The sequence below is a fragment of the Lynx canadensis genome, chromosome A2, assembly GCF_007474595.2.
Source record: "Lynx canadensis isolate LIC74 chromosome A2, mLynCan4.pri.v2, whole genome shotgun sequence".
NCBI classification, from domain to species: domain Eukaryota; kingdom Metazoa; phylum Chordata; class Mammalia; order Carnivora; family Felidae; genus Lynx; species Lynx canadensis.
This window is the reverse complement of record NC_044304.2, coordinates 13,785,964-13,809,767: the sequence shown is the minus strand read 5'-3', so window position 1 is coordinate 13,809,767 and position 23,804 is coordinate 13,785,964. Positions and strand designations below refer to the sequence as shown.

The 23,804-nt window shown below is 55.6% G+C and overlaps 2 protein-coding genes across 9 annotated transcripts in view; both read right to left on the bottom strand.

Annotated features, from left to right (window-relative positions):
• The window catches only part of CRTC1 (CREB regulated transcription coactivator 1), a 73,757-nt gene extending 67,851 nt beyond the window's left edge, over nt 1-5,906 (bottom strand). For all 8 annotated transcript variants that reach the window (XM_030304858.1, XM_030304865.1, XM_030304873.1 and 5 more), the window contains exon 1: nt 5,734-5,906. In XM_030304858.1, coding sequence (XP_030160718.1) covers nt 5,734-5,859 — 126 coding nt within the window. In that variant the 5' untranslated portion in view covers nt 5,860-5,906. The remainder of the gene's footprint in view (nt 1-5,733) is intronic.
• A 7,982-nt stretch (nt 5,907-13,888) lies between these two features.
• KLHL26 (kelch like family member 26) overlaps nt 13,889-23,804 on the bottom strand; it is a 29,425-nt gene continuing 19,509 nt past the window's right edge. The window contains exons 2-3 of the mRNA XM_030304845.1: nt 19,829-20,011; nt 13,889-17,656 (exon numbers count right to left, since the gene is read on the bottom strand). Coding sequence (XP_030160705.1) covers nt 16,075-17,656; nt 19,829-20,010 — 1,764 coding nt within the window. The 5' untranslated portion in view covers nt 20,011 and the 3' untranslated portion in view covers nt 13,889-16,074. The remainder of the gene's footprint in view (nt 17,657-19,828; nt 20,012-23,804) is intronic.

The following is a 23,804-nucleotide window of genomic DNA, read 5'->3' as shown; positions in this document are numbered from 1 at the left end:
AGACAGCCCCCAGGCCCACTGTCCCAAGGTGGTTTCAACAAGGCACCCAGACTCTGCCTTAGCCAGGGGAGAGAGTGACCTGGGGCCGCCGTCACAAACGACCACAAACTGAGAAGTGTAAAACAAGAGGACTTTATTCCCTCACAGTTCTGGAGACCACACGTCTGAAATCTAAGTGTCAGCAGGGTCGCATTCCTTCCGGAGGCTCTAGGGGAGGATCTTCCTTGGTCTCTTCCAGCTCCTGGGGGCTCCAGGCATCCTCGGCTCACGGGTGCAGCACTCCCGGCTCTGCCTCCGTCATCACATGGCCTTCTCCCGTATGCGTCTGTGTGTTCTCCTCTTATGAAAACACCAGTCACTAGATTTAGGACCACCCTAAATCCAGTATGATCTCATCTCGAGTTCCTTACCCTGATTTCATCTACGTCTTTTCCAAATAAGGCCACAGCCACAGGTTCTGGGGGGCAGGACGTGGGCAAATCGTTTTAGAGGCCCCTATCCTGTTCAACTCAGTGTGCAGCTCACAACCTGGAGAGCAGGAGACTGCTGGGGCTTTCTGGGGGCGGGAGATGGCTCACTCCATCCTCTCAAACAGAGCAGCTCGGGGAGTCCTGCGTGCGTGTGTGTTGAGGCTGCAGATGGCACCAGACACTTGAAGCAGCCGGCACAGAGGCAAACAGTGCCAAAGCCAGGACTGGGGCCAGGACCGGGGGCGGCCTTCACGCTCAGCTAACCCGAGCCACCGCTGCGCGATGCCTGCCGCCCAGGGACCCGTTTTCCTCCAGCCTGTGCAGAGCCACCCCCATAACAGGGTAGGGCCAGGAGAACACCCTCCTTCGGTGCAGCCATAACCGGCAGCCCTGGCTGGGCCGCCACGGACTGCTTGGCGTGTGGGCTCTCTCTGGCCCAGGTGCTGCTCCCTGGGATGCTCAGTGATCAGTCACACGCAGAGCCTGCTGTGTCCTGAGTCCCGGGCAGGCAGGTGACACACCCCGTTCCTTCCCCTGGCTCCCGCCACGAGATCTACCCGCACATTCAGACGGCTCTGCTGCCGAAACATCACCAAAAGCCACCGATCCTGGTCACTGCCACAGACACCTCCTTGCTCAAGTCACCTCTGCCCAGTCCCCGACGTAGGCGCTTAAGCAGCCTCTCACCAGCTGCCTGCCCTTGCCCGTTCAGCTCACAGCCATCTTTGTGAGACACGAAGAGTCCTCGAATGGTGAAGCGGGGAGTACTCTTCAGCCTAACACCTAGTTACTCTTCGGCCAAGCACCTCCGTTCCTTGGTACACACTCAAGGGAGAAGACCCACAGCCACACAAGCTCCTGGGCGCGTATGTCCGCGACAGCGATACTCACAATGGCCAAAAGGCGGAAACAACCCAAATGTCCCTTGATGGATGAATGGATATATGGAAAGGAGCGGAGCCACAAAATGGAGTATTATTCAGCCTTAAAAAGGAAACGGCGCACAGGCCCAACATGGTGGATGTACTTAATGCCGCTGAGCTGTATGCACAAAAAGGGTGAAGGTGGTAAATTTTATGGCCCGTGTATTTTACCACAATTTTTATAAAAGGAATGAAGCACTGAAACACACGACAATGTGGATGAACCTTGAAAACATCGTGCAGAGTCAAAGAAGCCAGACACAAAAGGCCACACCTTGTGCGATTCCATTTACATAAAAAGTCCAGAACACACAAATCCATAGAGACAGAAAGCAGATTAGTGGTTGCCAGGGGCTGGGGGAGGGGGCATGGGGTTTCCTGCTGGAGTGATGGAAATGTTCCCAAGTTGACTGGCGATGGCTGCACAACTCTGTGAACATACCCCAAACCCCTGAATAGTACGCTTTAAGGGAGTAAACTGAATGCACCGGGAATTGCACCTCAATACGCAAAGGCTCGCCATTCACCATCACAAACCCTCCCAGGGCCCCTCCCTTGGTGAAATCCAGGGCTGGACAAGCCACTCCGACCTCACCTCGACTCTTGTTCTCCCTACATGCCAGCCTCACAGTCTTCTCATGTGTTCTCTCAACCTCACCAAGCCCTTCCCACTTGAGGGCCTCTGCACCTGCCTGTCCCCCACCTGGGGAACTCTTCCCCAGTGTGAGGGGCTCCATCTCACCACCAGGATGTCAGCCCCCCACCCTCGCCAGTACTAGCACATCACTCTGTTGCCTCTCTCCAAGAACATATGTCTTGTTCATTTGCAGGGATTCTCCTATCCCCCCTAAAACCACACTCGCTCCCCCAAGAGCATGGCCCTCACATGCCTCGTATGCTGCCGGCTCCCCAGCACCCGAGATAGTCCCTGAACAGTCCCTGAAATGTGCCGCTGCAACTTTACAGGTCAGGATTCTGAGGCCCAGAGAGGTTAAGAGACCTGCCCAAAGTCACACAGCAGAGCACCACCGCCCTCCCTGCACCTCGGGCCGCCCCAAGTCTGAGGACAAGAATGGAATACTCATGCATCCACCCCTCTACCCTGCGATTTCAAAGGGGTCTCCCTGACATCACACCCCATGCCAATACCAAATCTGGTCCTCGGGGTCCCTGTCCCCGGGTGAGGTGAGACAGCATGGATTTATACAAAAAGGCTGCATGCCTGCTTTCACACGATACTGACATGCCTACCATCACCAAGGACTGTAGGCTGACACATGGGAACTTAAGTAGCCCTGCTCATTCCAAGAGTGGACATGCTGTCAAAGAATTCACGGGAAGGAGCAGGTACCAAACTGGCCATGTGCCGCCTGTTCACATGTAGAGGTGAAACTTCAGCATCTATCACAAGGGAAGGCGGTGTGGAAGGCTGCAGCCACGGGCGGGCAGAGGGGGTGCCTGAATCAGGTGTGTTCACTTCACCTGCACCAGGCACCGCAGATACGCCACTCATCACATGCAATGGCCAAACGGGGTTGGACAGACTTTGCTCATCCTGGCCCCAGGTGTGGGAAAAGCCATGAGCCTGTCCAAAATGGCACAGCCATACAGGTGGGTAGAGAGCTTTGAACTCTATCTGCCCAGGTGCAAAGGTTGCACCCCTGCTCATTCAACCTTTCCTCCAAACTGAAGGATTTTTAGCCTAAGCACTGCTGACATTTGGGGCTGGATCACTCTCTGTGGTGGGGGACATCCATGAATTTTGAGGTGCTGAACGGCACCCTTCTTTACCTACTAGATGCCAGTAGCACCTCCTCCCCCAGACGACACGACCCAAATGTCTCCAGACATTGCCCAATGTCCCTGAGGGACAGAATTGCCCCCAGTACAGAACATTGCTCTGTCTCACAAAATCCAGTGTAAGCTCACCTCCACCCAGGGCTCATACCCAACTCCCAATGTAAAAGAAGACAACAGAGAGGGAGGTGGGAGACAGAAATGGTTCCCGGGACCGAGAGAACTCCTATCCACGTATCTTAAAAATCTCTTCTAAATCCATCAATAGATGACAGAAAAATAAATGTGGCCCTCCTAGTCAATGGAGTATTACTCAGCCATTAAAAGCAATGAAGTTTTTTTGATAATATGCTACAATGTGCATGACCCTTGAAATTATCGTGCTGAGTGAAAAAAGCCAGACACAAAAGACCACGTGTCGTATGATCCCATGTATACGAAATGTCCAGAACAGGCAGATTCATAGAGACAGAAAGCAGACTGGTGGTTGCCAGGGGCTGGGGGAGAGAAAAATGGGGGGCTGGGGGAGAGAGGAATGGGGAGTGACTGCTGGTGGGGATGGGAATTCTTTTGAGGGTGATGAAAATGTTCTGGAATTCGCCACCGGTGATGGTTGCACAACTCTGTAAATACACTAAAAAACACTGATTTTTACGTTTCCAACAAGTGAATTATATAGTACACGAATCAATAAAGCTGTTATTTTAAAGACACCTTTTTAACAACAATAATACATTTCCAACCCCGACACAGAACCCAGACCTCCAATCATGAAGACAGACATCAGCCTTGTGTGACCCCCTTCTTCTTCCTGCCACACTACATACAGCTGAATGCGAACACATGCTACATGCTGGAGACACGACGAAGTAGACATTCCTGCCCTCAGAAGCCCTGAGTTATGGGGACACTCGAGGCGCAAGCTTGCTGGCTTGCTTGCTTGCTTTACTTCATTCATTCATTCATTCATTCATTCATTCACCAATTATCTCTTCTTCGACATCCTAAGCAAAAGCACAAGTGGCTGGAGCAGGAACAGGCAGTACCCGGTCAATGGTGGGCACCCCATCAATAGGTGCCAAACAAATACACAGAAATAGAGATTCACATTCTATAGCCCACACAGTCACGACCTCACAGACAAACAAGCAACTAACTAGTAAATAACGTGACCCGAAAGTTGCACCTGAAGAATCAGAGACTGAGGCTCATGTCACAGAGGTATGTCTGCCTGGGACAGTCAGATCAGAGGCCAAATCCGGACACCGGCTATATAGGGGTCTGCAGCTCCCATCCACACCCTCCCCAAGGCCCCAGGGTGCAGGACAGGGGGAGGGTCCCACCCCTCTGCAGGAAGCAGCAGAGACTTACTGTCACCTGTGCGAAGCGTGCCCTCCTCCTTGAACCAGAAGGAAGGACTTGCTAGGCACCCTTGACAAAAGAGGATACTGAGGCCCGAGGAGACTGGCACCTCAGTGCAGTCATTGGGCCGGAGAAACGGGCCCAGGAGAAAAGACAGACCTCCAGCTCCAACCCTGCTCAGGGCCCGCAGTGGCTTCCCAGGTGAGGTTAGTAACCTGGTCTGCCCCTGCGTGCCAAACACACCCATCAACCTGAGGAAGAACTGTCCCTCCACCCTGGTCCTGACAGGCCAGGAGCCATCCATGGCCAGCTGTCTCTTGTCTCAGTGGGAGGAACACAACCTGGTCCCCACCATATGGGCTACACGGGGAAGGGGTAGCTGTCTCCACTCCAAGCTCTAGAATGGAGGACAATCTGCCTTCCTGACCACCCTCAGGTCCCCACAGGAAAGGACGCCAACAAAACTTTCCCTCGGGTAACCCAAAAGAGAGAGGTACCGATCCCACCTCAAGTCTGCGAATGGGGATATACCTGTCCTTCCTCCAACACCCAGGGAGTGAAGGCACAGGTGACAAAGATGCAGAGACACCTGTCCCTTCAGATAGCAATGATGTCGGGGCAGCTGTTCCCCTCAGGCGGCAATGATGTGGGGGCACTGGTCCCACACCAGGTACCAACGATGCGGGAGCATGTATCCCCCTCCCCAGGTAACAATGATGCGTGCAAGCAGCGCCCAGTTCATACACCTCAGTGTCCTCCTGCCTCCCCTAGGTAGCAGTGATGTGGAGGCACCTGTCCCCCTCAGGTAGCAAGGATGTAGGGACACCTGTCCCTCCTCAGGTAACAATGATGTGGTGGCACCTATTCCCTCCAGGTAGTAATGATGTGGAGGCCCCTGTCCCCTCCAGATAATAATGATGTAGTGACACCTAGCCCATCCTCCAGGTAGCATAGATGTGGGGGCACCTGCACCCTTTCAGGTATCGGTGATGTGGGGGCACCTGTCCCGCCCACGATGCCCGGGGCGTAGGGACACCTGTACCCTCCGGCTGTGCCAAGCCCCGCCCCACGGCGCGCGCCCCGCCCCCGCGGCGCGCGCCCCCCGCCCCGTGCACACGCCGGACACGCGCCCCCTCCCTCCCTTCCCGGCCCCGAAGGGTCGACGCGGGCAGCCCCCTTACCCGCGCGGCCCGCGTCAGGCTCAGGTCCTTCATGACCTCCTCGAAGGCCGCCGTCTCCTCTGCCTGCTTCTGGTTGTGCAGCGCGATCTTCTCGCTGAATTTCCGCGGATTGTTCGAAGTCGCCATCTTCTCGCCGCCACCTCCTCCTCCTCCTCCTCCTCCACCTCCTCACCCCCCCCCCCCACACACTCGCCAGTGGCACCGCGCAAGCGCCGGCTGGGCCCGCGGGCGGCGGGCAGTGCGCAGGCGCCTTAGCGGTCGTGAGTGCGGCGCAGGCGCATGGAAGTAGCGCGCGGCGCGGGGGCGAGAGCGCATGCGCACGCCCCTCCGGCGCGTTCGTGTCCAACAGAGGAGGCGGGGCGGGGGGGGGGGTGCGGAAAGAGTAGGATTTGAGCACATGCGTAGTGTGCAGACTCCTGGCCCGCTGGACAGCGGCCGTCTGGCTATCGGACGTGCATGGTTCGGGGACGGGTCCAGGCGCTGGAGCCCCCAAGAAGGAGAACGCCGAACCCAAACCCTTCCAGTTTACAAGGATGGGGCCAGCAACCCGTAAGGACAGTTGGCACCCCGAGGCTTGCCGGGGCTCGAACTAGTTCAGCTTTGAGACCAGTTGAAGGAGTTGCTCATTCATGCATTCATTCATTCTACGAATATTTATTGAGAGCCTGTATGTGCCAGGCACACTGGAGAAAAGGCGGGAGCAAGCAGACGTGGTCCCTGACCTGATGGGGTGTGCAGTTGGGGGGGGGGGCGGGGACAGACATAGCCAATAAATGACCCAAGAACATTTCTGATGGAGATAATTGTGATGTGGGAACTAAAACTAGCGATGGACTGGCAGGATATTGATGTTAGGGAGGGAGACTCCTACCGCCACCACTGTCAGGGAAGTAGGAGGGCGTCTGAACTGAGCCCTAAACCTTGAGCTCAGCCCCCAGCCCCAAATCCCAGGCATCATCTTTAACACGTTGCTTTCCCTATCACCTTACATTTGACCAGTTTCTACTTTCTGTATCCTTAAGCCCAAAGAACCAGAACTACAGGGCTTCAGCCTCTCTCTGCAAATTCCTCCAGTCTAGTCTTACTGAAGGAATGCAGCTTTGCCATGGAGTGCTAAAGGAAAGGTCCAGAAATCCCACCCAGACCAGACCCGGCAGTGAAAAGGGTAACAGGATCTTCCTAGTTGGCAGAAGAGTGACCCAGGGAAATGAGAGGTTCTGACATCTAACTGTCCCTTCCCAAGCAGAGGGATGACAACCACCAATATCAAAAGGTTTATATTCGGGAGGCTCCAGGAGTTTCCCATCACGGACAGGGCGGGAGCCAAGAGGGGCAGCTGGAGGAAAGTGGGACAGCTCTCATTGCACAAAAGTACTTTTTACTAGGGCAAGGGATGGCTGGAGGGGATGCTGGTGGTGATCACAGAGGGACATGAGTACTTTCTGAACATGCATTTATTTACACATTACAACAGTTTAGTGAACTGTCCATATTAAATATATATAAAACAGGATTTTTTTAAGTTTATTTATTTTGAGAGAAAGAGAGATAGAGAGTGAGCAGGGGAGGGGCAGAGAGAATCCCAAGCAGGCTCTGCACTGTCAGCACAGAGCCTAATTGGGAGCTTGAACCCACGAACCATGAGATCATGACCTGAGCCGAAACCAAGAATCAGACACTTAACCAACTAAGCCACCCAGGCTCCCCTCTATATAGGTTTTAATTTTGAGTCTCCTGGGCACTGCCACTACTTTATTTTATCCTTTTTGTTCGTATGGTTTTGAGCACTTTCGTGGACTTCTAACCTTTTCCCCTAACAAGCATCTGCCATCCCCTTTTGGGTGCCAACAACCAACTGCCCTTCGTGGAACACTCTGTAATTTTCAGTCCATGATGTGGGGATGAATTCACATCATTCAGCCCGTGTGTGGGCTTCACTACCCCCTCTCCCCACAAATACCCCATCCCAATTTGGAAGTCTGCCAATCAACAGAGCACATTGCTTTGCTCTCACGATTGGTTCAGGGCAGGCATGTGATCCTGTTTATCCAATGAGATCCAGTTCTGGAATTTTTGCTTGAACCACAAGACAGAAAAGCATCCTTTTTGCTTGGATGGCTGGTTTGAAAGAAAACACAAATTTGCCATTCCCGAGGTCACCTGAAGAGAGATGGCCCAAGAGAGTGACCCCACACAGAGCAAAAAGAGCCAAAGGTAGAGAGACACTGAGGTCCTGGATCCGGCCATGCCTGAGGCCAAACACTCTGGCGTTACCATTTATTTGAGCCAATAATTTATTCTCCTTTTTGCTGAAGTCGATTTGAGGTCCATTTTCTGGTCTCTGGCACTGACTGAGACTACAGCTTCTGTGAATCAGGTGCAGAGCTGGGCGTTCTACAGATATGGTTTCCAGTTCCTGCCACCATCCTGTAAGATTGGACAGGAAATAGAGACAGAGCAAGATGGCAGCCGTCTGTAGCAAGTTGAGTGCCAGAGCCAAGCCTCAACCCCAGGGGTTTGTAAGGTTTAAATGATGTTAATACATGTCAGTTGCCTGGCTTATAATAAGTGGTCGAAATTGCTGGTTACTCTGATCACTTACATACATGCCTGCATCAAGCCAGTTTCCGGGCAGAGAAAATAAAAAAAAAAAAAAAATCAAAAAGATTTGGGAGGTAGCAGGGGTTATCAGGTCACCGAACCGGGCCATGCCCACAGAACAGAGGTGAAGAGCCAGTGCTCATCCTACTCACCCCCATTCACCCCACACCCAGGCAGTAACTCAATCCGTCCTAAAGCCTGGTGATGAGTCAGAGGAAGCTGTGAGCCTGCTTATTGCGCAATGGCCGGACAGTGACCCAAGCCCTCCTCCGGCTCCATTGACCCCCAGCCCCGAGGAAGGCGAGGCTGAGGCGTCTGGTGACCAGGGTAGAACCCAGCCCTGCCGTTTTGGCTTTCCTCCCTCATCAAAAAAAAAAGCTGCTAACACTAGCGTGGTCTGGATGGGCTTCTCAGAGCAGCCCAGGGTCTCTGTAAATCAGGGCGGATCTCATGCTCCCCATCACACTCACGAAAAAAAATCCACCCTCCTCCTGGCGACTCAGGAGGCCCCCGTGCCCCTTTCCCCCTCCCTGGCTTCTCACTGCAGCCACTGTCTAGCCTCCCTGCTGCACCACCTCCGGATCTTGACGTGTGCTGTTGCCTCTGCTGGCTGCTTTTTCATTGTTGTGGCACCATCACAGTTGGCGCCTTCTCATCTTTCAGGGCTCTCCTCTGAGAGACCCTCCCTGAGGGTCCATCTGAAATATGCTCCTGTGTGCGTCCCATGACCCAGGAACATCCCACTCTCTGAAGGCAGCTGTTTCTAGGGTCCTATCTGCTCCCTGCTAGACCGACTGAGATCAAAAGCTGAAAGTATGTTCACCCTACCCGAACATTCCTGGGCTCAAGTTCCCTGTGTGATGAACAAAGGACACAGACCCACCAATTCCTTACTCGTAAGGCTTATTCTCTATCCCTTGAAGGTTCTGAGCACTTCAAGCCTCATTTTATTTTTTCTAAGTTTATTTATTTATTTTGAGAGAGAGTGTGTGCGGGAGGGGCCGAGAGAGAGAGAGAGAGAGAGAGAGAGAGAGGGAGGGAGAAAATCCCAAGCAGGCTTTGCACCATCAGCATGGAGCCTGATGAGGGGCTCGAACTCACAAACTGTGATGTCATGACCTGAGCCAAAATCAAGAGTCGGACGCTTAACTGACTGAGCCATCCAGGAGCCCTAAGCCTCATTTTATACTTGCCTGTTGATTCTGTTTTCCTGGGTCCCCAGAGCTAACATAAAACTAAGCACAGAGGGAGGATTAGGAAGTGTTTGTTAAATGAATCGTTTTCTACCTGGGAAACTCCTATTCATCCCTCAAAACCCACTTCAAATGCCTCCCCAACACCACCACCACCACCCCCCCCCGAAAGCCTATCCTCACCCCTAAGGAGAGCTGTATTCCTTGCTCTAGGGTCACCCAGTCCTGGGTCCTTCTCCAGCCAGTCCTGACCTAAAGGGGCTGGGAGTGTCCAATTGTTGGACAGTTTCACTTTATTTACAGAGCACATCCAAGTGTGAGCTAAGAAGTGAGTCCTTTTAAGCCACTTCCTGCTGGCTGCAGGATATAGTTTTCCCTCTCAGCTTCATAGCTCTGTCTAGCTCTCTTTGTTCCCAGTCGGCCTCTCCAACATCCTCTCCCACTCTTCCCTTTCTCAGGTCCGCTGCTCCAGCCTTGCTGCATTCTGCCTCAGGGCTTTGCTAAGGCTGCCCCCTCAACACAAAGCTTCTAAATGCAAGCTAAATTAAAACCTAAACTCTAGGGGCACCTGGCTGGCTCAGTTGGAGGGCCACAGGACTTTTGGTCTCAGGGTTGCGAGCCCCACGTTGGGTGTGGAGATTACTTAAATAAATAAAACTTAAAAAAAAAAAAAAAAAAACAAGGGGTGCCCGGGTGGTTCATTTGGTTAAGTGTCCGACTATTGATTTCGGCTCAGGGCATGATCTCACGGTTCATGAGTTCGGGCCCCACATAGGGCTCAATACTGACAACGTGGGGCCTGCTTGGGATTCTTTCTCTCTCCCTCTCTATGCCTCTCCCCGTCTTGGCACTCTCTCTCGCTCTCTCTCTCTCAAAATAAGTAAATAAACTTAAAAAACAAACAAACAAACAACTAAACTCCTGAACATTCCTGTGTGGTCCAACCCTTAGGAATTCTCCAGCTCTGTGAAAAGAGGAAGGTAACTTCACCTCTCTGAGCCAGGCTGTCCTGTGTTAAATGTGGATGGTGGTACTCTTTCCCGCAGGCTCTTGGGAAGATTAAATAGATAATGCATGTAAAGCACTTAGCTCAGCGCCTGCTTCCTCGCAAGCATTCAATAACTGTTAGGAAAGAAAACCCTACCTCGAGATGTTAGTTTTCATGCCTTGCTTTTCTGCACTGCCTTATATGGAATCTTAGTCAATCCGGGGTACCCACATCGGGTAGAGGTGAATTCGGGCCATCGGAGCGGGAAGGCAAAGAGAAAAACCATCCAGGGCCCGTCTTTGACTTCCAAACCAGGCCCCCATCGAAGTTTTGAAAGGCAAAGCAAGAGCCAGGTTTGATCATAAAGCAAGAGGGGGGAACCCGAAGGCAGCCAGAAATGCCAGACATGGGACTCACCCTTTACCCTTGAATAGGAAGAGGTTAGATGACGAGCCGGACCCCTTTTCCCCCCATCCCGGGCTGGGTTAGGCGAAAGGGGGGGACAAGGTGGGGTTGCCAAAGACCGAAGGAAGAAGCTGGAGCTGAGGGGCAGGCACTCCAGTCCCTCCCTGGTAACCACCCATGCTGAGGGGATGTCTGGTGTGGGTCTTCCGGTGACACCTTAGTGCCCTGCGACTTGGACAAGCTCCCACCGAACTCCCACACAGACCCCCTCGTTGCAGTCCAAAAGAACAGCCCCAACCTACCTGACAAAAAAAGGAGGGCTGGCCACCATGGGGTGGATTGGCTGCAGGAGTCGTAGAGCAGGCTTTTCTTTTTGGTGGCCCAGCATCTGAGTCCCCATCCAAGTCTGGGGAGTCCCCATATGCCAAGGTAGACCCTCCCCCACCGACACCAGAAGCCTCCGAGCCAACAGTATGACCGATCAAACTACGGGCCTCAGTTCCCCCTCGGTCTCTGTGTCCTGCGCTTTGCAACACTACTTCACAGGTTGTCCTTCTTAAGCCGGAGGCTGTTTCCCCAGTGCTGATTTTGGACTTGGCCGTGTCAGTTGCTTTGGCCAGACAACGATTTCCAAATCTGGACCTTAGAAGGCTCCCACGATTCCACTTGTCCTCTGGTACCACTGGAGAACCCATGTTGGCTAGCTGCTGGTCCGGGGATGTGAGACAGGGGGATCACAGCCTCGTACCCAGAAGCAGAGCATGCCCAGCCAGCGGCAGCCTAGAACAAGCACCCTTCAGCCGAGTCATAGACAACACGAAAAATAAACATTCATTTCTGCATGCCATTGAGGCTTGGGGTTGTTTGTTACCCAGCAGTAGCAGCTAATACGCCGATGTACTCTTTTCCCAGGCAGCTGGGGCATACTGACACGGGACGTGGGCTAGGCCAACAGGACGTCTGCGTTCTGGAACAAGTGGTACAAAGAGATACCATTGAGCATCTGGTTTTCAGGGGCAGCTACGGCTGAGTGCCAAGGGCAGATGGCAGTACCAGCTGAGGCATCTGGATTCTGTGCTGAAGGCAGAAGTGTCCTCACCAGCCAGTTCCCTGGCATGATTTCAGGTGATCACTCGGGCTGCCACCCCCCTTGATCTCTACGTTTTCTGAGCCTGGTTTTGCGGCCCTCCTGCCACTTCCGTGAACAACTGAATGGTCTTCCAATACACGCTTTTGCTATTTAAATTAGCCAGAGGCAGTTTCTGTTGCTGGCAAATAGAAACCCTGGCTTACATAAGATGGGGAACTCCCAGCATGTTACATTTATACTATAATTTTGAAACTGTTTGGGGTACAACTATCAGAATTACCTGAGCACTAGTATCTTAAGTGACACAAACATCGTGATTTCTCATAAAAAGGAGTCCGGAGGTCAGAAGTTCCAGGGTGGGACAGGTGGCCCTGTGATTTCAGGGCTTTGGGAGGTGGCATCTCTGCACCTCGCTTAACGTGCTCCTCGTGGCCACAAGATGGCTGCAGAAGCTCCTGGCATCATGTCCTCACAGGAAGCAGTAAGGGAGGAAAGGGGGCGATAAGGCCTCTCCCTTGTCCAGAAACCCCCACCCCGACCTCCCCTTAAAGCTGGCTGGCCAGATCTGGGAAATGTGCCCGGATCAAAAACAACCCCGGCAAAAGGCATTGCCAAGAGTGGCTCAGCCAAATCCTAAATTAACCCCCGAGGCTGGGCACGCTGTTGCTGGCACCAAATCAGGGCTCTGTTGGTGAGGCGGGAGAAATGGCTGCCGGAATGGCAATAAGCAGGGTCAGCGACAAGACATAAGCTGGGGCCTTGTAGGCAGGAGCACGGCTTCATGGCCCTCTTGCCCTTGGGACCCGCAGGCAGATGGTGCCCGGGGACACTGGAGTGGATGAGGCTCTGCTCCCACCTCCCCATCCCAGGACCTCTCATTTGTGCAGCGAACATTCGGGCTGCGCTTCCAAGGCCAGGTGCCCCTAATAAAACCCGTGCACTGAGGCTCCACCATGAGAAGCAAACTCTCCGGGGCCTGTGAGAACACAGGAGATGGAGCTACGTTCTCGGAGACAAAGCCAGGGGCGGGTTTCCAAGCTGGCCAGGTCCGGGGCAGATTCCCACCTCACAGAGCTCCCTGGAGGCCCCCTTGGCCTCGCTTGCTGCGAGGCCCCAGAAGTCACACTTGGCCTGCCTCTAGCGGGCCTGAATCCCACCATCCCGGGAGACAGCGTTTTCCCACAGCCCGAGCCCAGGTGTGGAGGGAGGCTCCTGCCGGCCGCATCCAGGGCCTTGGTGGGGAAATGGGACATCTGGAAGCAGACGGGCTTTCCCCAGGCTCCGTCCTTGCATGCAGTGGCTGGCCATTCATGGCCCAAGCCATCCTGGATGAAAGGTGAGGGGAGGAGACGAGCTGACAGGACCCAGAACCCTTTAGGATACCATGCAGAGAGGCCCGGGCAGGTCCAAGGACGAGTGTGAGTGTATTTGTGTGAGCAAGTGCGTGTGCATGTCACTCAGCACACGAGCAAGGCTACGTGTGAATACCAGTGTGACCATGTCAACGTGCATGTCACAGTGCACGAGTGCAGGTGTGCATGTGAGCATATATGCATGTGCGTGCATTTGTGCAAGCATGTGTGTGCAAATGCATGTTCCGCCTTTCTCTGAAGGACACAAACGTTCACCAAGTGAAGATTCAAGCCAGTTTCTGCTAAATTAAAAACAGCTTTTTCGTGTTTAAAGTTTACAATACGAAAAATAATTTTCCTTTCTTCCGGGGGGGGGAGGTGGTGAAGAGGGAGGGGCAGGGGGCCCCTGAGAACATTCCATGAACCAGCCCAGACGGTTATGCACAATCGACCCGGTTAGATACGGCGCGCCCCCCCCCCAACCCCACCCCCTGCGCCGGCACCCCTGCCAGCTCATTGGGGACAAGATGTTCTGAGGTGTGAGCTGATCTGGGGGGACTTGCAGCTGGCAAAAGATTCTCACTGCCCCCCTGAAGGGGCCATGCCTCTAGCGGGGAAGGGTTCTCTTTGGGGGAGCTCAGGTTGGGGAGGGGGGTGAAAAGGGACTGGAATGTTCTGGTTAAGTCCCCAAGGGCTGCCGCTTTTATTTCAATGCCCCTGGCAGCATGGTCTCCTTCCTGGTTCCCAACCAAGTTTTTATTTCAACACTGCCCCCCACCCACACATCCGGCTTCGCTCTGGGGCCCCGAAGGCTGCTGCACAGGAGCACCAGGCCTGTGGGTGCATTTTGAGGGTGATCCTGGAAGCCTCCCATCTCAGAAAGCTGTCCATGAACAGCAGGCATTCTCCACCAACATACAGCCTGGTCCGTCGTGAGGCCAGGCATGAGAGCCGGGGTTGGGGGCGATTCACGGAGCTCTCAGGCCCATATGGAATGGTGATGATTTCATGCTTCCTTTAGGACTGCCCTGAGTCTCCCCCATCATGGCCTCCAGGGAGAGGGGCTCCCTGGCTCCCCAATCTCACACCCCAGGACTGAGCAGATGGAGACAACCTGCCAGGAGCTGGGGGCTGTCTGGTGGCCGGGGACGAAGCCAGAAGGCGCATGAAACAACCTGGAGAGAGTCTCACCGAAGGCCACCCAGCCCAGGGCGGATCTGTCTTCTCCTCCAGTCCCTAGGTGGAAGTTCTGGCCACACTTCCCACTGCCCCACGCCCCTGAGCCAAAGGCCAGCCCCTCTTCCAGCCCCTCTGCAATGCTGGAAAAGGGTGAGGAGGGGAGAGGAGCCCCTAACCACACAGAGGACGTGAGGAATCTGTGACCCATCAGGCCCCACAAGCTCAGCGCTGGGCCCTCTCCATCTCTTCACCATAACATTTTTATTAAATGAAGGAAAATATTAGGAGACGACATCTGCTAAGATATGAGGTTAATTCTTTACACGGTGAGTGGGTCACAGAGACACAACATCAATCGTCCGTTAGCAGCAGAAGAGACACTTTAAGTTGCCCCGAGGGTACAAATCCCATTTATAAGATAGCAATGCCGGTGTCTTAAAAGAAGCAAAACAGAACCAAAGGAGAAAAAAAAAAAAAAAAAAAAAACACTAAAACAGCAAAACCAGACCAAACCAGCTTTAGGGGTTTGACACCAAATCAAATGTGGCCAGAGATGCCGCAAAGCCCTTGAAGGGAAGAGCCTGCACCACCCGCCTGACCTCCCTTGCTGAGGGCACAGGCCCTGTGGCCTGACAACCGGAACATGGGATGGGTGGGGCGGGGGTGGGGGGGTGGGGGGCTGGAAAAAAGGGAGAGAAATAAAAATCATCAGACTTGTGGAATGCAGACACACTGAGAGATTCTAAAGGTGTCCCCCTAGCGTGTCGGCCCACTCCTCACTGAGGACCCCTGAGACGCCCAGCACCAAATAGAAAGCTGGGAAACCATAAGGACCCTCTCTGAGAGCCGGCTGTGTTTTCTCCTTCTGAAAGTGGATGACAGAACACGTTGAGGGAGTTGGGACAGGAATGAAGATAAGTGCGAGACCCTCGTCCAAGGCCATCCTCCCCACCCCGGCGGCTCAGGCTTATTGGGGGCAGGAACATGCCCACCCTTGAAGTCAACCCTGAGCAGGGCGCACCCCTGCCACCTTACCAGCTCCTGGAGGTCTGTGTGTTCCAGAGTTTGGGGGGTGTTTATTTTTTAAAAACGCACAGTGCGAGAAACTTGGGAGGGGGCAGGGTGCAAACCATGGGTTTGGGGCTCGACGCTAATGAGCTTGCATCTGAGCGTCTGAGACTGCCGAGCTGGGGGAGGAGAGAGAAGTGGGACGTAAGCCACACAACAACACCCCAAAGGAGACCCCGATTCCCTCCATGAGCGAGGATGTGGGGCGGGTGAGGAAACCCCCGCTGCCGTGACATGTCGGCCTCAGGGCCGGCAGGCTCCCTCGGTGGGCACGAAGCCAGGATCTGCTTCGGGAAGGAAGGAGGGACCCCAGGGGGAGGGGCCTTATCGACGCAGCAGGCCCCAAGATGTCAGGCCGCGGGCCGGGGGGGGGGTGGTTCTGTGGTCCTCAGCCCCGGTGTGCGCTCACCAAAACCCCTGGCAGAGACGGCATGAGGCTGGGCCGGGTCCCACGGGTCCCGGGAGCTACCTCCTGGTCCCTGACCGGGGCAGCAGGACGGGGGCACAGGCGATGCCCGCGAACGACTCCGGGAAGTGCAGGTCGCGTTCCCACTCGTCCGTCTCTGTGTTGTACACCTGCACGATGCCCGTCACGTTGTTGAGACGCCAGTTATAGCCCCCCACAATGTAGATCTTCCTGTCCAGCAGGCAGCAGCCGGCCTCTGACTGGCCAGCCCGCATGGGGCTCACGCTGGTCCACTGGTCTGTCTCAGGCACGTAGTACTCCACGGCCAGCACGTCAAAGCAGCGGTCCACGTGGTCCATGCGGCCCCCGAGGGCGTAGATGCGGCCGCCGGCACCCACCATGGCGTGAAGCACGCGGGGCTCGCTCATGGGCGCCTTGAACTCCCACTGGTCAGCGGCGGGGTCGTAGCAGTGCAGCGCCTTCTTGTCCTCCACCGAGATGCCGTAGCCCCCCGAAATGTAGAGGCGGCCCCCCGCCGAGGCGCCGGCATGGCCCCAGGTGCGGCGCTTCAGAGAGCAGGCGTAGCCCCACTCGTTGCGCCGCGGGCAGTACCTCTCGACGGAGGCCAGGCTGCCGGCCCGGTTGCGGCCACCCGTGGCATACACCATGCCGCACAGCACGTTCAGCTGGAACTGGATGCGGCTCTCCTGCATGGCCTGCAGCCGCAGCCAGCGGTTCAGGTGGGGGTCGTAGCGGTAGCAGGCGTCCACCGCGCCCTCGCCGCTGCGGTACTGCAGGTGCTGGCCGCCCGCCACGTACACGAAGTTGTCCAGCACGGCCACGCACGTGTGGCTGCAGCCCACCTCCATCTCCGTGAGCTCACGGAAGTGGCGGGCACCGGGCTCGGGCAGCTGGTACACCTTGCTGCTGACGGAGCGGTCACTGTCCGTGTAGGGCGTGCCGCCGAAGGCGACCAGGGAGGGCACGTCCGAGCGCACGGCCGTGCGCGGGGACTGCATCTCGTGCTGCCGGAAGGGTAGCACCTGGTAGTTGAAGGCCTCCAGCAGGTACTGCCGGCACAGCACATCCTCCACCATGATGTCCAGCGGCTGCACGCTGTCCACCAGGTCCGACGACCGCATGAGCGGGAAGCGGATGTGGCAGAGCACGTGGCTGGCGCGCGGCCGCCGGGCCGGGTCGTGCTGCAGCCAGCGAACCGCGGCGCGGAACAGGTCGATCTCGGCACAGCTCTGCAGCCGATTGCTCTGCAGGAAGAAGACGAGGCGCTCCAGCGGCAGGTGCAGGAAGTCCTCCTCCTCAGCGATCTGCAGGAAGTGCTGGAAGGTGAAGGCATCCACCGACTCCTTGAGCGAGGCCAGGCTGAAGGTGGTGGCCATGTGGCCGATGTTCAGGCAGGTCTCCACGCTCATGGCGGCCTTGAGGAACTCCTCGCACAGCTCCACCACGGGAAGCATCTGCAGGAACACGGCCGCACCCAGCACGTCCTGCACGCAGTCCAGGTCTAGCGTCACCTCGGCGCTATAGGCAAAGTCGATGATGTGCCGCAGGCCGCGGGCCGACACGCCTTTCAGCTCGATGACATCCTGGCTCGCCTCCCTCATGCCACCCGTGAACATGGCCCTGAAGTTCGGAAACACAGCATGTAGGCTCGGGGCTGCCAAGGGGCATCGTGGCCACCCAGGAATAGCCTGGCCCCTGGACACCATGAGCAGGGCACGGCCAGCCAGGGGAAAGAGGCCAGATGCTCATTAAAGACACGCAAAAAAAAAAAAGAAAAGAAAAGAAAGATTTTTAACCCACCCGAGCCACATGTCTTCCTACAAACGGCAACTCCCCACTCTGCCCCTCTATTTTGGGGCCGGGTTCAGCCCACCCAGGGGTGTGGAGTGCTAGGGCCCGCTCATGGCGGGGCAGGTACGGGTGGGCAAAAGAAGGCAAAACCTCGGTTTTGACGCTGGAGACAGGTGCAGCCCTACCTTGGCACCCGGCCCTGGAAGACCACACACACAGCAGGCTCAGGAGACAAGGTGGGGACCCCAAGAACACCGTGCACCATGGTTCTCAGAGCCCAGCCCCTCACCAGCAGGCACATGTGGGCCCGTGGCCTCACCTTCCCTAGCCTGAATCTCAGCCCTGTCACACAGGGACGGGGAGAGGGTTAGGGTTCCCCGGTCAGAGTACACGCTAGGAGGCCCCACCCAAGGTCACTGTCATTTCCAGAGAGAGGCCAGACAGTCAGGAAAGCCCCCCCCCGCCGAGGATGACCCACAGGAGCCCTAGCCCACCGTGAGACTCCCAGTGAGTGACACCAGCTGTCAGCCTTTCGGCCTGCTCTGGAAAGCAGTGCTAGTGTGAGCACCAGTGAGAGAAACAGGACCTGGGTCAGAGCACCCCGTGGCTTTTGGGGTCCCCCGTCAGGAGGAGGGGAAAGAACCCCAGCACCTGCTGGGAGTTCATCGGAGGTTCCTCTCACGGGGCAGATGTGCACTGTGACGGCTGACCAAGGAGAAGGAACTCCCCTCATCCATTCACCCAACAGATACCTGTCCTGAAGTCACACAACCAGCGTGGTCTGGGGTCAGGTCCCAGAGTAAAGACAGTTGAGCCACCAGCTAACAACTGCCCGCCCCTGTGAGCAGCAGCGCCATGGAGCCTTCTAGGAGCAGAGCTCGGGCAGCCCCCCGGACCCTGCCTCTTCTTGTCCCCATGAGTCCCATCAGCCCATTGAAGACAGAGGCAGCCACGGCGACGGGAGGGAGCTTTGCCTTTTAAGGCCTTGCCGGCTGCAGTGCCAGCGCAGAGGAGCCTTTAAAGGGCATTTCTGGCTGGGCCGGCCCACCCGTCCCCAAATCCAGAATAAAAATAGAAACGGCGCCCCAGATGGCTTGGCTGCTCCGTCTCCCCAGAATGGCCTTGTTGGGCCTGGGGGGGGGGGGCGGGCAGCTGGGGGGCGCACCGGGCAAGCCATCCCAGCCTCGCCACCCTGGCCTCGAGGACCGTACGGGCCTCGGAACACGCCGAGGCTGGAGCTCCGAGACGCAGTCTGCAGGGGCACTTCAACCACCACTGGCAAAGTGGGGCCAGAGAACCACCCCAGGACAGCGCCCCAGCTCTCTCTGGCAGGGTCACAGCCTGGCAGGAGGAACTGGCCAGCTGGTCACTGAGGAAATGAGGAGACTGTCCTCAGCCCGTGACAGCCCCCAGCTGGTGAGAATGGCCCTCGCCCTTCTCCAAGGGGCCCTCACCCCCCTGCCCAGCCCAGCGTAGGGAAGGAGACTTTAGGAGAAGACCCTCGCAGCAGACTGACCAGTACACCCAGCAAGGCCTCACGCGGCATGAGGGGACTGCAACACAGTCCCAGGTACAGGCGGGGACCCCCATCTAGGCATCCCTCCTATCCCTCAGCCTGAGTAGAGGAACCCCGAGGACAGAGACTTATGTCTGTCTTATCCCTGCTGGAACGCCAAGGCCAAGCATAGTGCCTGGGACACGCCAGTGTCAAACAAAGACAGAGTGAAAACTTGGCCAAGCCCTGCCACTCCCCCAGGGCAGAAACGGTTAATCCAGTGCCCACGGGCCACCTCCATCCCCCAGGCCTGTTCTGCTTGCCTGCACCATGGCCCCCAGAAGTTTGAGAAAGTTACAAACCTAAACAAAGCTACAGGTTTACCGAATGTGCGGCCAACGCCAGCCATTTTCCCTCAGCGACGTGCCGGCTGGCTGGCACTGAGATCGCACTCCCTCTCAGTAGGGTGGGCGCTCTCCAGCCTGTCCCCCGAGACCTGTGCTCACCTGAAGTAGTCGCTGCAGGCGGCCAGGACCACCTTGTGCGCGTGGAAGGTCTCTCTGTTGATGGTGAGCACGACGTCCAGGAGCTGGCCCTGGGCACGGAGGGCAGCGAGGCCCTGCAGCAGGCTGGTGCTATGGCCAGGCGCCGAGAAGGTGCACTTGAGAGCTCCATTTTTGTCAGCCATGCTGCAGGAGAGCAGAGGTGGGGGCTCAGCTCAGCGGCCACAGGTCTGTCTGGTCTCTGCCCGGGGACACTGGGCTGGCTCGCCTGGGCTCTAAAGATGCCTGAGGCGCCAACTCGCCAGGACCAGCCCCGGAGAGGCAGAAACAAAACCTGGGTCCCGGCCGCGTCTGCCACCTGGCCACCAACTGGCCTTGGCAAAGGACACCGCTTCTCCAGCCTCCATTTGCCACCTGTGAAAGGGGCAGGGTTTCTGCTCGAACTGAGGAGGCTCCAGTGTCCCTTTTGTTTTTTCATTGAGATAAGATTCACATAGCATAAAATGCACCATTTCAAAGTGAACAATTCAGTGACATTTACTACCGTCGCCTCTGTCTAGTTCCCGAACATTTTCATCCCCCGAAATGAGACCCCGTCCCCATCAGCAGTCACTCCCCCTCCCCCTCCCCCTCCCCCGCCCCCAGCCCCTGGCAACGGCCAATCTGCTTTCGGCCTCTGGATGTGGCTCCGCTGGACACTTCGTGTAAATGGAATCATATACCGTGTGGTCTTTTGTGTCTGGCTTCTTTCACTCAGCATGTTTTCGAGGGTCATCCACGTTGTAGCGTGAATCGATGCTTTGCTCCTTTTCATGGCTGAGTAATATTCCATCGTGTGGCCGGACCACAATTTCTTGATCCCTTCACCCATCTGTGGACATCTGAGTTCCTTCCACCCCTCCTCTTAAACTTTATTTCATTATTTTTCATTCTCAATGTGTCTCCTGAGTGCGTACTCTGCAGTGCAGGACTCTTCATGTCACATCACTGTCCCCCATACCCTAGCAAGCTGCCCTCCCCCCCACCGAGGGCAAACCTCTCTTCTCTCCCCTGCAGGGGCTGGGGGTGGGATTAAGGTGCCGGCACAGGGCCCCAGCACAGGCATGGAGGAGGAGCTCTGTGACTGACAGCTTCCAGGGCAGCTCTGGTCCCCAGGGTTGGGGTGTCGCAGGCCAGGAAAGGCCAACCTTCTTGGAGGCCCAGCTACTCTGACACCTGCCCAGTGAGCTCCTTGTGCCCAGCACCCCAGGGGAGGGCAACCACATGACCACAAAGTCATTTTCTGAAGAATTTGCTTCTAGGCTATGGTGACTGCCCAGTCTAGGCGAAAGGCCCATTGGTCCTACTTTCCAGGGACAGGGACACAATGAGTGGCTTGTCCATAGTCCCAGAGCTGTAAGACAACACAGCAAGATTTGAGCCAAGGCCCAGGACATGACAGAGTAGGTGGGATCTCCCTGTCTGTCAGGGTCAATGAAGCAGGGGAGGCGGAGGGGCACAGCAAATTGTGGGTAAGTCACAAAACCAAGAATATCTGCCCTACAAGGATGGGTTTACCTGTGGGGGTGGCTCGATGGGGGGATGGGGACAAGTGAAACAGAGGTTCCTGCACCTCAAAATAAGGACTCAGGAGGCAAAGGTCATCTTAGAACAAACAATAAAGCTTTAAAAAAGAAAGAGGTGGAAACAACCCAAAGGTCCACCAAAGGGCAAATGGAGAAACAAAATGTGGCCATCCACACAATGGAATATTACTCAGTCACAAAAAGGAATGAAGCTGAATCACGCTACAACGTGGACGAACCTCAAAAACATGACACTGAGTGAAAGAAGCCAGTCACACAAAGTCATAAATTGTAGGATTCCTTTTGTATAAAAAGTCCAGAACAAGCAAATCCATAGACACAGAAAGCAGATTAGTTGCTGCCAGGGGCTGGGCGTCAGGCGTGCGGGGGATGACTGCTGATAGGCACAGGTCTCATTTTGAGGTGATGGAATTGTTCTGGAACAAGTTAGAGGTGATGTTTGCACAACACTCCAAGTGCACTAAATGCCACTGAATTGTGTATTTTAAAATGGTGGATTTGGGGGGCGCCTGGGTGGTCAGTTGGTTGAGCGGCCGACTTCGGCTCAGGTCATGATCTCGCAGTTTGTGGGTTCGAGCCCCATGTCAGGCTCTGTACTGACAGCTCGGAGCCTGGAGCCTGCTTCAGATTCTGTGTCTCCTTCCCTCTCTGCCCCTCGCCTGCTTGTGCTCTGTCTCTGTCTCTCTCTCTCTCTCAAAAGTAAATAAACGGTTAAAAAAATTTTTTTAATAAATAAATAAAATAAAATGGTGGATTTGGGGCACCTGGGTGGCTCAGTCTGTCAAGCATCCGACTCTTGGTTTCGGCTTGGGTCATGATCTCATGGTTCATGGGTTCAAGCCCTGCACTGGGCTCTGCACTGACATTGTAGAGACTGCTTGGGATTCTCTGTCTCCCTCTCTCTCTGCCTCTCCCTCTCCCTCCCTGCCCCCAAGATAATTTAAAAAAAAAATTAATGGGGCGCCTGGGTGGCTCAGTCAGTTAAGCAGCCGACTTCAGCTCAGGTCACGATCTCGCGGTCCATGAGTTCGAGCCCCGCGTCGGGCTCTGGGCTCATGGCTCAGAGCCTGGAGCCTGTTTCAGATTCTGTGTCTCCCTCTCTCTCTGCCTCTCCCCCGTTCATGCTCTGTCTCTCTCTCTGTCTCAAAAATAAATAAACGTTAAAAAAATTTTTTTTAATTAAAATGGTAGATTTTAGGTTATGTGAATTTCTCATAAAATTTAAATAAATAAATAAAAATAAACAAAAGGACATCTGGGCCTTCTCAGGTCCTGCATAAAACCCTGCCGTAACCACCAGCACCCCCACAGTATACGAGGATCATTGCTTCATTCACCCCCACATCCCCTCCCTTCCAGCATCACTGTCCCCTCTGCCGTCTCATCTTAGAAAACTTGTTGAATGCATTAAAGAATGAATGGCTTAGGCGGCCCTACTACATCATTTCACCTCCCAAACATTAACAGGAGGGAATAATGCCATCACCTCTGGGATCAGGCCCCTGTAGGGTCAAGAACCCCTGCCAGGACTCTCCCAACCCATGCTTCACTCCACCCACCCCAAGGCAAGGCCAAGTATTCTGCTCTCTCCCCAAGGCCCCCAGCTCTCTGGAACTTGCTTTCCCATTCCTGGGACTAACGCCTGCCCACAAATGAGGGCCAGGAATGTGGGCACTGGTCTTTCCAAGAAAGCAGGAGAAAGAAGGCTCCTCAGCCCCCACTGTCCAGCAGCTCCCCAAACAATACCACGGATAAAAGAGCAGATGCCCAGCACGGGGCATACTGTCAGCACTCGATCAATGCAACTGCTACCAACTGGAGGCCTCTGCCCTGGCACAGGCTACCAGCCTCAGTGGCCCTTCCAAGAGAGCCTCAGGAAAGGGAGGCAAACCAACCAAGGGGCTGCAGGGCCCTGGGGTGCTGGCAATAGGCCTGCAAGGTCCCAGACCTTTGGGAGCCGGTGTGTGGGAGAAAGGGACATAAGACACAGCATAGGGGACATGGGACACGGCAGGGAGGACATGGGGAAGTGGAGGGGATACAGGACATGTCTGGGGGACATGGTCTGCACTTGGCAGAAGCCTTTCCCATCCCGGGAGGAGGGAACGCGTGTTTCAGAACCCAGCACCACGGTCATCTGGGCTGGTAATGCTGGGATGCCGGTGGTGCCCGTGGCCAGACCCTGGGTTTGCCTGCGAGGTTTGACACGCAGCCCCGCTGAAGGCCACAGAGGGAGGGAAGGAAAGGGGCCCAGAAAGACCCCAAGTCTCTAGCTTGGTCTGGCCACCTCTCTCTGCCAGGTAGAAGGGATGCCCGTGTCACATGCCCTGTGCCCCTCCCACATTGCTACATCTAGCCCGTCGTGCCTGACCAGGCCGCCGCTGGGACTTCAA